The sequence below is a fragment of the Cebus imitator genome, unplaced genomic scaffold (genome assembly GCF_001604975.1).
Source record: "Cebus imitator isolate Cc_AM_T3 unplaced genomic scaffold, Cebus_imitator-1.0 Scaffold429, whole genome shotgun sequence".
Taxonomy (NCBI): domain Eukaryota; kingdom Metazoa; phylum Chordata; class Mammalia; order Primates; family Cebidae; genus Cebus; species Cebus imitator.
Window position 1 is genome coordinate 463,426 of NW_016107744.1, and position 13,763 is coordinate 477,188.

Genomic DNA, 13,763 nt, shown 5'->3' on the forward strand with positions numbered 1-13,763 from the left:
GATCTCGGCTCACTGCAACCTCCGTATCATGGATTCAAGCAATTCTCTGCCTCACCCTCCTGAGCAGCTGGGATTACAGGCGCGCACCACCATGCCTGGCTAATTTTTGTATTTTTAGTAGAGATGGGGTTTCACCATCTTGGCCAGGCTGGTCTTGAACTCCTGACATTGTGATCCACCCGCCTCGGCCTCCCAAAGTGCTGGGATTACAGGCGTAAGCCACCATGCCTGGCCATATTTCTTCTTTATAATACATTTTAGGGCACATCAATAAACCATATTGACATTTTTTCTTTGAAATAATGTATGTAAATAGGCCATAATTCTACAAATTTTACTTAAGTATAATAGAAGAGGCATTAAAAAATATGTATTATTAAAAGGAACATTGAATCCAATATGGTTGAGAACCATGGTGTTAGAGGTAAAATACTGAACAAGATAGACATGTCCCTATCCTCATGAAAACTCTCAGCTGTTTATTATAAAGTCTAAAAGTAGCTGAAGAAAAGAAATAAATAATGGTATTGTGATATGGCGAGAAAGATAATGTAAGAGTAATATTTGTCCGGGACCCTGACCTGAATAAGGATGGTGATGAGGGCATATGGAAAAAGAAGACAAAAATAATCTTGATCCAGTCTCCTAAGATGGAGATGGAAGACAGCAACAGCCATCCTTGGCTAGATCTGTTTTACATGTAAAATCTTATTACAGTGAATGCTAAAATACCACTAATATGTAAAGTTATTTTTCCTGTAAATATTGGCCATAAAAAAAAATAAGTCATTGGTTCTGTACGGCAAAATACCCAGTTCATGGATTTCTAAACCAGGCTGTCCTCAATAAAGGTTTATTTTCTAGTGTAAGCCATTCCATGAAGAACGGCTCATCCTCCTGCCACCCAGCACCAAAACCAAAGCCATTTGGAGGTGATGGGTAAAACTAACCATAAAAAAGTCACAGGTAGCCAGAATTCCCCCTCTCATGTAAAACCAGAATAGAGCGCTGATGGTTACTTGATATCTACACAGAGGACAAATAGGCCAAGGGAATACCTAAGAATTGAGCCATCAATTGTTAACTAAGCTCCCATTTAGCAGGTTATTTAATCTCCCTCTCCTTCACTGTACCTGTTCTTATTTAGTCCTGTTGACAAAAAAAAAAAAAAAAAAAAGAAAGGAAAAAAGAAAAGAAAAAAGTGTGGGAGGGACCAAAAACTTGTATGAGTAGCACTGGGATGCTGCATGAAATAGTGATTATTTTAAAGCCCCTGAGGCAAAGAAATTAAGAAAATATAGAAGTCATCTTTTGTCTCTAGAGAAAGTGTTCCATTTTCTTTTCTTAATCATATGTGAATGATAAAAATGAAGTTTTAAGTGCCTGCACCTATATTCAGTACGTTTATATTCCATGTATTCAATAAGGAGTATTTTCAAAAGAAAGCAGCCATGTTGTGAATGTTTTATTTAATTGCACCCCTTAGCACTATAAACCTTATAATTGTTTTGCCTCCCATTGGAATATCTTAAACAAAAACAGAATTTTCTAATTAACTCACTGGAGACTTATAAGGATATAATAAAGATAACTTGCTCTTGTTTTGTCACTTGAAAGTAATTACACAAAAGTTCCTTATTTAGGAAGTGATCCGGGCTTACAGTTTTTTTTTTTTTTTTTTAAGTTATATTCTTGGTGTTTTACTGGCCTACTTAGTTGAAAATTTAAATCACTGGGAAGTAGCGTGGGGGGTAGCTTTAAAAGTTATCATTGATCGCTCCTTGGCCTTTTAGCTTAGATCAAGTGAAGTATCTGTTCTTTTCAGTTTAAAAGTTACCATTGGCTGGGCGCGCAGTGGCTCATGCCTGAAATCCCAGCGCTTTGGGAAGCCAAGGCAGGTGGATCATTTGAGGTCAGGAATTCAAGAACGGCCTAGCCAACATGGTGAAACCCTGTCTCTACTAAAAATACAAAAATTAGCCAAGCAATAGTGGTGCCCACCTATTATCCCAGCTACTTGGGAGGCTGAGGCAAGAGAATCAATTGAATCCAGGAGGCTGAGGTTGTGGTGAGCTGAGATCCCGCCACTGCACTCCACTCTGGGTGAAAGAATGAGACCCTGTCCCCCAAAAGAAAGTTATCACTACTAAAGTTCATTTAAGTTCCATTATCTGAAGAAAAACATATAAAGCAGCAGAGAAATTTCGAAACTATTAAATGACAAAAAGCTATCCGAAAGTCTCTTATCTTCCACCTCAAGTTTTCAGATATTTTAGGGAAATCATATTTTAAGAGTTTCACTGTTTGGTTAGCAAAGCAAAGGATGATGCAATACATACTTTGTACCAGTAATATGTTATTTATTAATAAAAAAGTTTAGGCCAGGCGTGGCAGCTCAGGCCTGTAATCCCAGCACTTTGGGAGGCTGAGATGGGTGGATCACCTGAGGTCAGGAGTTTGAGACCAGTCTGACCAACATAGAGAAACCCGGTCTCTACTAAAAATACAAAATTAGCTGGACATGGTGGCACATGCCTGTAATCCCAGCTACTCGGGAGGCTGAGGCAGGAGAATTGCTTGAACCGGGAGGCAAAGGTTGCAGTCAGCCAAGATCGAGCCACTGCATTCTAGCCTGGGCAACAAGAGTGAAACTGTCTCAAAACAAAAACAAACAAACAAAAAGTTTAGACATCAGTTCGTTCTATTATCTGTGTCTTACCATCATTTAAATATGTCACAAAAGTAAAGCAATACTTAGAAAACATTTTTGTGAACTTAAAATTAGATGATGGATTGAAACTGCTTGGAAAAATGTAAAATAAAATAATATGGCAATCCAAACTTTTAATTAATTCAGGTAAATTATACAAAACATAGAATTCAAGTTTCAATTCTCCTAATTCTCTAATTGGTGAGTGAAGTGTAGGGATCTCCCTAAAACTCAACTTTATTCCTAAGGAACCAATACATTTGAGACTCTTGATTTATGAAATTTTAATTGAATCCAAGTTTAACATAATGAAATTAGTTGAGTAGAGCTATTGAAATGCAAACGACATGCTACGTTCCTTAGAAAACAATCTCAGGCATGGTGAGAAAGGCATAATTCTTACGATCTCCAAATTTTTTCATTTATGAGCACATATTTATAAACATAAAAGTACTATAAATACTTTCCTATTTTAATCCTCCAACACCTTTTCAACCAGCTGATATTATTTCCATTATACAGATAAAAGACCAAGGATCAGGAGGTTAAATGAGTTTCCTCCAAGCCCAATGCAGCTCTTCCTCAAGTTCAAATGAAGATATTCTTTTTTTTTTTTTTTTTTTTTTTTTTGAGATAGGGTCTGGTTTTGTCCAGAGTAGGTAGGACTACAGGTACACCCAACCATTCCTACTTCCCCAAGCAAAAATATTCCATTAGAAATGTTTAGATAGATAGCTGTGTGTAGTAACTCACATCGGTGGTCCGGGCTACTCTAGAGTCTGAGGCAGGAGGATCCCCTGGGCAACAAAGCAAGAGAAACTCCCACCCTTTGTTCCTAAAAAAAAAGCAAAAACAAAAACAATTAAATAGGTTGCACACGGTGGCTGATGCCTGGGATTACAGAATCCCAGAACTTTGGGAGGCTGAGGTGGGAGGATCACTTGAGGTCAGGAGTTCAAGACTAGCCTGGCCAACATGATGAAACCCTATCTGTACTAAAAATACAAAAATTAGCCAGGCGAGGTGGCACATACCTATCGTTCCAGCTGCTTGGGAGGCTGAGGCAGGAGAATCACTTGAACCCGGGAGATGGAGATTGCAGTGAGCTGAGATCACACCACTGCACTCCGGCCTGGGAGACAGAGTGAGACTCCATCTCTAAATAAATCAATCAATAAATAAATATCACAGCGTAGGGTGTCTCTGTGTGTGGTCCCCTGCTCAGCAATATTGGCATCACCTGAGAGCTTGTTACAAGTGTGAATTTCCTGGCCCTTACTCAGACCTACTAAACCAGAAACTTTGGGGTGGGGCCCAGCATTCTGTTTTAACAAGCCTTCCAGTGGCTTCTGATGAACCCTGAAGTTTGACAACCACTGGCATAGAGTTTTCTTTTTCTCTAGCCCATTAAATTGTCAAATCCGGTACAAAAATTATTAGTTTTGAGAAAGGGCTTATTAATGTACATTAAAAGGGCCAATTTTTACTGAATGTTTATCGTGTAGCAAGTATTGTTCTATGAACCTTCACTCATTGAATCATCATAATGAGCCCTGCAAGGTGGGTGACATTACTGATCACTGAGGCATGGAGAGACTTGGTGATTTTTGAATCTCTAGCAGCAGAGAAGAGGGGGTCAGATTTGAGAATCCATGTTCTTAACCATATCATTCACATACAGTCTGAGAATTTGCACAGTATGCACATATGCCTCAAGAAAATGCTGCCGGCTGCACTGGAAAATATAGCAAGCTTTGGAGTTAGACACATCTGGGTGGAATTCCAGCTAGTCAGTTAATGAACAGAAACTTCCTTTGTAGAGACAAAAGAACCAAGCAGATTGCTTCTGAAATACAAATACAAGTTTGCAACTTAATAGGTAGAAATATTTCTTTAAAATTTCTGCTTTCCTAAAATAGTCTTCTGCCTCAGGCTTACATGGACTACAAAATACTGGGAGAAAAAAAAAAGTGCTGCAAAATTCTTGTGTTATAAACATTTATGAATAAGGTAGCACAATATAAGGAGTCTCATGGGAATTTTTTTCCATGCTATTTCCTCATTAGCAATGATGTATTTTTGTTTCATAGTTGCCAGGTGTTTCCATTCTGTAGTCCCCATATTCTGAAAAGCTGTTCAAGTTTTTCAAGTGCAAGTGCAAAAGCACAAATACTTAACAAAAAAAGAATTTAGTTTATATCAAAATACAGCCATGCGGAGATGGGAGATGATCTTAGCCTCCTAGTGTTATCCTTATTTCCATTTGGTGTAATCTGTACAAACAGCAGAATGATCCTTTAAAAACATAAAGAAGAGCAGGTCATTCTCCTACATAAGCCCTTCAACAGGGTTTCTCATCACACTTAAAGCCTTATAGTGGCCAGCAAAGCCCTCCATGAGATGGCCTCAGGTTCTCTCTCCCAACCTCGAGCCCTCACTCAGTCCTCAGTCACAGTTGGTCCTTTGCTGCCCCTTTAACAAGTCAAGCCAGCTCCCTCCAGCCTCCAGCCCTTGTGCTTACTCTTCCCCTTTCCTTGGTAACTTTTCCTAAATGTTCACAAGGATTTTCTCCCTGACTTCATTCTGGTCTCCAGTTAAATATCACTTTTCAGAGAGATCTTCCCTGAACACCTTTAAAATAAAAATCTCACCCCCTATACCATCTATCCCAAATTCATAGTTTTGGTTTTTATCCATAGTACTTATCACTTGTCTCATGTTATATTGATATATTCATTTGTTCATCTTTATCTTCACTCTTCACAGGAATTGAAGCTCCCCAAAAGACAAGACTTTGTCTGATGCTCTGTTGTTTTTCTGACACCTGGAAGAGTACCTGGCACTGTTACGGCCTGTTGTTCATTTTTTTAAACATTTTTCTTTATTTCTTTTAACATACAGTATGCTGCAGAATAATCAGCTAAGACAGGTACCCACAGAAGCCCTGCAGAATTTGCGAAGCCTTCAATCCCTGTAAGTATAGTTGACATTGCAAAATATATTTAAGATCAATTTGGAAGGAAGCATTGAAATGTTTAGTTGACCATTTTAGTATGTTCCTTGGTTGGGGTCATACCTAAATAAATTGTGAATGAGAGCTCATTAGAGTAACAACTCTTCATTTCCTCATTAAGCAATATGTATGGGAGGGACCAGTGTTGGAATTTGGGGTTTTGGGGTGGAGATTTAATTTCAGCACCTGCAGTCCAAAGCACTACTTCCAGGATCCTGTCCTACATTCCCCTGTAATATTTTTGCTTCTGAATTCAAATAAGAAATAATGCTTTCCTTTTGCCTAAAAAAAGTGGACATTTTGACATCTTTGATTTAATCTGTTTTTAGATTATTTGGGTTGCCTTGTAATCAAGTCTTTTCAAATCAAATAAAGGCTTAATTTTTTAGTTCTGCCTATGTAATACATTAGGGATCCTCAGATCAGGAGCCTAAGATCTACTGGTATATCCTGAAGCCCTGCTGCACAGGTCTACAAACCAAGAGCTTCCCCATCACAGAACACAGATGTGCAGACACAGCCATAAACAATCCCACAGATACAAACATACCTTAGATTCACACACCACATGCAGACACATAGACTCACAGAGGTGTTGGTGTTCCCTACTCTGAATCCACAACTTTTTCATCAGAAGTTTCCTAACCCTCTACACACAATGATTTAAAACTTATTAATAAATACAGTTACTCACAAAAGAACATTCTCACCAGCTAGATGTTTTGGAGCTTGTATCGTAAGCATTTGTTTGTAGTGATTACTTGACAACTCTATACCACTACTATTTTGTGAGTAAATCTTCCTCCCATTAGAATGTGTGTTTATAATACATTGCATGATTTCCGATATATCACATATTTAATATATGCTCTAATTTACTTACAATGGAGATGCACATCTGCCAGACAAAATACTGGGTTGTAGTTCATGATGAGGAAGATGAATGTATTAAAAGAGCAAATAAATATTGTGGACTCTAGCTGAAAATAGTTGTAAAGAATCCTTTGGTTGATAATCACATACAGTTTGCTTAATGCATTTTACTGAGGTAACATAGCAGAAGGAAGACTGTGAGATTTGAAGATACTTTTGTCCTTTGATCTTTTTTTTTAATGAAAGAAAATCTGTGTTTGAGATCATTTTAAGCCTTTTACTCCAGTCAAACAAAGTGACTTCCTAGGTTTTCACCAGCCTATAGATAAACAAGCCCACAAGGGCCCCTTTGTGGCATGGGATAGGTCTGCTGTATTTTCTGGAGCTCCTTGATGTCATGACAGTATCACTTCTCCTTTGTTGCACAAGCCTTTACCTGAAGGAAAGAAGAAGCAGCTGGAGAAGCAAAACAGCCTCAAGTTGGGATATTTGTGTAAGGCTACAGGGATCTAGTGGCTAAATTGAAATGAAGATAATGGCGGTAGCCAATAGGAACTTTAAACAGCTGCAAGGCAGGCAGTAGATAGAAGGATAAGAGTTTGTAACCAAAAGCCACTATCAGCTGAAAGAAGATCACAAACAGAACACAAACAGAAGTGAACTCTTTGAGAAGAGAAAACCATGAATCTTTTGTTCACTGGAACTGGGTGGTGTCTCTCTGATAAAGGTGTTCAGATTTAGTTTCTTACAGTCTAGATATGTGTTGTTCACCAGGTGTCTCTAGCATTTGGCTTCTGATTTGCAAAAATAATAACGTTTTGAAACTTTATAAATATGTGTTCTCTGTGAACAGGTCAAGGGTTAACTTTCTGTTTTGACACTGACCACATCCAAACTGAAGGATCTGGATAGATACTCGGCCCCCAGTTCACACTGGATTGTGTTATCTGGATATGCAATGTTTGTCAGGGGCCCCTTTGTCCAGAGCACAGACAGACCAGTGTGAATGTTGAATATTGGCAACTTGTGCTGGTGTACCACTTTTTGTCACTGATATTTTCTGTGCTGCTTTGATATAAGACTTAAGAGTTGTCAAAAAAGCATGATACTTTGGGAGGTTAAAGTGGGAGGATCACTTGAACCCAGGAGTTTGAGACCAGCCTGGGCAAGTGAGACCTCCATCTCTCTATAAAAAATTAAAAAGTTAGCCGGGCATGGTGTCCTGCACCTATAATTCCAGCTACATGTGAGGCTGAGGTGGGAGGATCACTTGAGCCCAAGAAGAACTCGAGGGTATAATGAGCCCTGATCATGCCACTACACTCCAGCCTGGGCGAGAGAGCAAGACCATGTCTNAAAAAAAAAAAAAAAAAAAAAATCTCTAAGGATAGGACTCATACATGCACTGGTGTTTTCTAATTGGATTAATTGCATAGTTAAGTATTTCCTAAGTGAAAATTAGGAAAACTATTGCCCTGACCTGGAGCTTTCCCTCAGATGATCTGCAAAGTATACTCCTGAACTATTTTCACACCTGAAATTATAAGCTTGAGCAATGTAGTAAGATGCTGCCTCTAAAAATAATTAAGTAAATAAATAAAATTGGCTGGGCATCATGATGCATAACTGTAGTCCCAGCTACTCTGGAGGTTGAGGTGGGAGGATCTGAGCTCAGGGGTTTGAGGCTGTAGTGAGCTATGATCCTGCCACTGCACTCCAGCCCAGGCAACAGAGCAAACCCTGTCTCTGAAAAAAAAGAAAAGAAATACCTGAAACAACAACAAAATCCATACTTTGCATTCTACTATGAGCTAATAATACACTTAAAACATAAAAGTCAGGCATTGTCTCGTTTGTGTTTAATTGAAAACAGCTCGCATGCCTGTGAATTCCACTGATAACCCGGGGAGATAAAGTTAAGAGGCCACATGCTCTATCACCCTGCTCTTCGGATTTGTTCTGTGGGCCGGCAGCATCAGCACCAACTGAGAAATGCAGAAACCTGGGTCTCAGCTCTGCCTTACTTAATAAACATCTTCATTTTAACAAAATCCTAGGTAATTTGTATGCAAAATGCATTTGAGAAATTAACATTGTTAGTGTTCTGTAATACTAACAAAGTGGTCTACAAATCAAAAATGGTTGAAAATGACTGACATAGATCATTTGCTTTCTCTGCGCCACCCATATACACTTGGCTTCATTGAATAAAGTTTAGGAAATTTCATATATTGAAATTGGTAACGTTGCTGTGAGGAAGAAACAAATTGTGCTCACGTTTCAAGGAATGTAAATTTCCATTTATTCCACATACACAAAAGATGTTTTGTTCATAATGGAAACACGTAGGTTCACTTGTGGGGTTTTATTGTTTTTATGAGATGGAGTCTCTCTCTGTCACCTAGGCTGGAGTACAGTGGTGCGATCTCAGCTCACTGCAACCTCTGCCTCCCAGGTTCGAACGATTCTCCTACCTTAGCCTCCTGCGTAGCTGGGATTACAGGCGCCTGGCACCATGCCTGGCTAATTTTTTGTATTTTTGTAGAGATGAGATTTCACTATGTTGGCCAGGCTGGTCTCACACTCCTGACCTCAAGTTATCTGCCTGCCTCGGCCTCCCAAAGTGCTGGGATTACAGGCGTGAGCCACAGCACCTGAGCCACTTGTGTTATTTTAACTCTTCTGATGTTAACAAATTGCTGGGCTAAGGAATAAGGGTGCAGGCCCACAAGCCAGACCCCAGCATCCCAAAGCCAGCCTCTGTACAGTATGTACATTTGGCTTCTGACACGTCAAGGACTGCCCAGACCCCAATTAGATTTTGTGTAATGTAATCAAATATAACCTAATTTCCTTTCTGTTTCTTGGAAGGGGATAGGAAATGTAATCAGATTCACAGTAAGCTGTATTTTACCAAAAAACTGTTGGCATTATGGACATTTGAGGACTAGAATCAGATTACAGTGATTTGATAGAAACTCAAAACTTAACCCTCCCATGCCCTCACACTTTTAATGTTCATTTATGATGGTTATTAATAAATTTTAAGCAACTCACTGTCACTAGTGAAGCTCAGGATGACCAAAGAGAGTTGTATATTCATGTTTGTCCAGTTAACCAGAGTATTATTTAATGCATGTTGGTTTTTATTCCAAGTGTGCACTAGTGAAGCTAATTGTGAAATATGCACATTCAAAAAGGCAATAGGTTGTTAAATAGAAAATGAAAGAAGAATTAAACACATCTTTATTATTGCTGCTATTATCCAATTAACTAATATTCATCTTGAGAATATGACTATATTTTAAAACCCAAGAATAATGTATAATTCCTGCCTGGCACACGATCTGCCCATACATCTTATGATATCATCTTCAGGGCTATGGATCCCAGCCCCGGATCCTGTAAAATGTCAATAACTTCATCAGACTCTGCATGATAGCCTTTTCCTTATGGTAGTCAAAAAAGAGAAAGAAAAGAAGCGAGAGGAATAGGTGAGGAGGAAGAGATGGGACTCAGGGCGCTGAGCAGAAAGTAAGACAAGCCCAGAACCAGGAGCAGTTTTCTCTCATTAACAACAAGGAGCCTATTGGGCTTCAGACATGGGCTATAGAATGAGAAGGAAGTAACAGAAGACAAGGAAGTGTCAGAAGACCAAGAGAAAGGACGGTGAGGTAGCCAAAAGAATAAGATTAAAGGAAGAAAAAGGTTAAAAAACAAACAGTGGTTTTAGTATTGGTGACATTCCTTCCACAAAAATAGTCCCCAGAAACAGAAGTCACAAGACTACACAATAAAAATGTACTGTGGTTTTAGTTTGTTTTGCTTTCTTCACAAAAGTGCCAGGATATTAGGTACCTGTGGGGATGGAGGCGGACTTAGAAGTTCTAGAGGCCAAGGCATTTGTCTATTGCACAGTGAAGATTTCACTTCATGGAACCATATGCAGATCAGCACCCAGTATGTTCTTATGAGGAGGAAAAGTTTTGCCCTGACTGCTCTCCAATTTAAACATTAGGGGAGAATTATTTTAACAGGCAAAGCTCTTTCTACATAATGTTTACAAGAAGAGAGGGCTAAAATTGGAGCATTATCTGCAGAATCATATAAGGAGGGAAAAGCGAATACTTTGTGCAATAACCATGCACGAAAGATTCTTATATCAGGTTACCTGCCAGTCCTGTAATAAAATGCATACATGGCAGTCATATTAGAGAAATAAAGAGAACATGGGTGTTATGGAATAGAAGTAAAATTTTTTAAAGCTCGTGATGTAAAATGAGGGTTAACTTTGGAAAGTAGATTAAACTCTTGGCTACAGAGATGACAGCCATATCATCTCATCGAATGAGGCACAGTCTTTCTGCCTTTTCAGGATAAATGGGGTCAGTGATCAGTGAAAGGACACGTAAGGAAAGCAGCAGAGAATGGGAACATTGCAAAAACAAACTCAGAATGTGGAACTGAGTAAACACCCATGGTTATCAAAGCAGCAGCCTCCCATATTTATTAAACAGTTTTACCTGCATCATCATACTTTGTCCTCACAGAAACCTCATGAGGTAGGTGCTGAGATTATTCCATCCTTAATACTGAGGAAGCAAAGAGCCAGAGAGGTCAGCTGATCTTCCCAAGGTCACATGGTTTGTAATAGAGTCAGGCTAGAGGTGAGTCTGGGATAAGAACCCTGGTTTGCCACCAGATTCCAGAATCTGCCCATTTCATTATCACATTATCTTACCTCCCTCATAGAACCCTCTGCAGAAAATGGGCACTGGTGAAAAGAAGGAAAGGCTTGACAGAAACACAAATTACCTGTAGACATATAATTGTGAATGTTTATAAAAAGAAAGGAAAGTTGGAATACTGCAAAACAGAAAGAAATAAATGAAACGAGGGAAGGGAAAAATATTAAAGCGTGGGCCAGTCAACCTTTTCTAGTGTTTCTCTGTGCATGTAGTTGTCTGGTCCCTCACTACCTGTGAGGTAGAAACTGTCTCCATTTTTCTGAGGAGGAAACCGTAGGTGAGAAAGTCAAAGGCATCCTGCGGCTATTGCAAAGGTAAGGATTGATTAGACTAAGACAAGAGAGAAAAACATTCCAGACAGAGGGAACTGAGTGTGCAACTCCTTAGAGTGGGGAGGAAACCTGTCTCTATGTCAAGGAACATAGAGAAGCTCAGTGCACCTGAAGCATGAGGAGTGAGGTGGAGAAACGTGCAAGAGGAGCACATTTAGTGAGGCAGGTGGAGGCCAGACCCCTTGAAAGACATTTGGGACATGTCAAGGATTTCAGTGTAAAGACTGAACAATAAATTGTAAAAGCAATGGGAACCTGTTGGAGGGTTTCAAGGCTGGCAGGTGGGCGTACTCAGATCTGTGTCATTGCAATAGTCTAGGAGAGAAAGGAGAACTTTGTCAGGGTGAGGACAGTGGAGATGAAGATCAATATGGATTCAAGCTATAAATATTCGACAAATATCTAGGAGATGAAATTACCAATGTTTGGTAATAAATTGGCTACGAAAAATGAACAAGAAAGAGATGCGGAGAATAATTTCTAAGGTTCTGATTTATACAGGCATGTGCTTACTGAAGCCAGTCTCTGGACGAGACACATTGGGAGAAGGCTATTCATATTTGGGGAGTGTGTGGGTCCGGGATAATGAGTTTGGTTTTGAGCACCCGTGTTTGAGGAGGAACAACTAAGTAGAGATGTCACATGGCTTGAAATCCACATCTGGACTGAAAGAAAAAAAAAGTAAAATCTAGTTTAGGTCCCCCAGCCATGCTTTTCTCTTCACCTAACACTTCATTACCTTGATTGATTTGTCTGACTACCCTTTAGAAAATATGTTCCATAATGGTTGAGACCATGCCTGCCTGGTTTACTGCTAGATCTTCAGCACCAGGCAGAGTACCTAGGACAAAGAAAGCACTAGGAAATACTTATCAGACTGAACTGAAAACTCAGACTCTGAGTGTTGATCTAGACAGCTACTCAGACGAGGTCAGGCGCATTAAAGATATGGCCATAAGCTAGACAGCCACTCAAGATCAGCTCATCCCCCCTAGTTTAACTGTAACCTGCATTCATTCATTCATCTCCCTGGCTCCAAACTCTTACCTCTGTACCGTGGCTTTCCCACATGCCTTTCCTGGGCTGGGAATTGGACCCAGTGGTTCCTGCAGAGATTTTAGTGTTGATCTATCTGCCAGAATTAGTTTTCCCATTATCTCAGCTGAGGATTCCCCATTCCAAGAGTTGGACGCAGGAAAGAATCATGATATTAAGTCTTGGAAGGTTGATGGGATTCAGATAGGGAGTGGGTAGGGGATGCTTATGAATACAAGACCCAGAAGTACTGTGGGAAAGAGCCAGAAAAGAGACTTGACTAGGACAGGGAAATGAGATAAAAGTTTGGCCAGATAAGGTCAGTAGAGAGCTTCGAATATCAGAACAGAAAGTTAGGGTTTAAAAGGAATGATAATGTGGAAGAGCTGCAGATATCTAACAGGGGAATAATTTAGAGTACAACTTTAGGGAGATTAATCTGGCAGCAGCCTACAGGATTAATTGAAGAGATAAGAGATCAAAGGCAAAGGGACCAGCTCAGAGGCTGTTGCAGTAATGCAGGTGTGAAGAAATAAGAGAATTAACTAGACAGTGGAAATGGAGAGCCTCAGAGATGAAGATAAATGGAAAGAACTTGGTGAATGATTGTCTGGAAGGCAATGGAAGATTCAAAAATGACCCCTAGATTTTAAACCCTGGTGATACCTGGAAGACTAATGGTGCCCCTGATAGAAAAAGGGTCTTTGTTTTCTATGGAGGAAAAGAAAACTGAAGAAATTACCGCTCGCATTACATTGGCTGTAGACCATCTCCTTGCTACAGTATTCACAGCAGTGGTGATCTCTGAGCTCACCAAGCTACTTTTAATGTAATTTGACTTTGAAATACACTCCTTATTGAAGTCTTGCATTCCTCAAAGATACCAGAGAGATGGAGGTTTGGTTCCTTTAGACACTTCATCTGGCTTCTAGTCGAGACAGCTGATTAGTCCCTAATTATTGCACTCCAACAAACCTGCAGACTTTATCTCTCCCCAAGCTGGAGAGGAGAGGGGGAAATTCTTTTCTCCTCTTTTTCTTTTTCTTCTTCTT

General features: G+C 39.6%; 1 protein-coding gene and 1 pseudogene across 2 annotated transcripts in view; both read left to right on the forward strand.

Annotated features, from left to right (window-relative positions):
* The window catches only part of LGR5 (leucine rich repeat containing G protein-coupled receptor 5), a 144,086-nt gene that overhangs the window by 89,003 nt on the left and 41,320 nt on the right, over positions 1 to 13,763 (forward strand). For both annotated transcript variants that reach the window (XM_017510073.2, XM_037731903.1), the window contains exon 4: positions 5,612 to 5,683. In XM_017510073.2, the coding sequence (XP_017365562.1) occupies positions 5,612 to 5,683 (72 nt within the window). The remainder of the gene's footprint in view (positions 1 to 5,611; positions 5,684 to 13,763) is intronic.
* LOC119468430 lies at positions 1,774 to 1,909 on the forward strand (annotated as a pseudogene).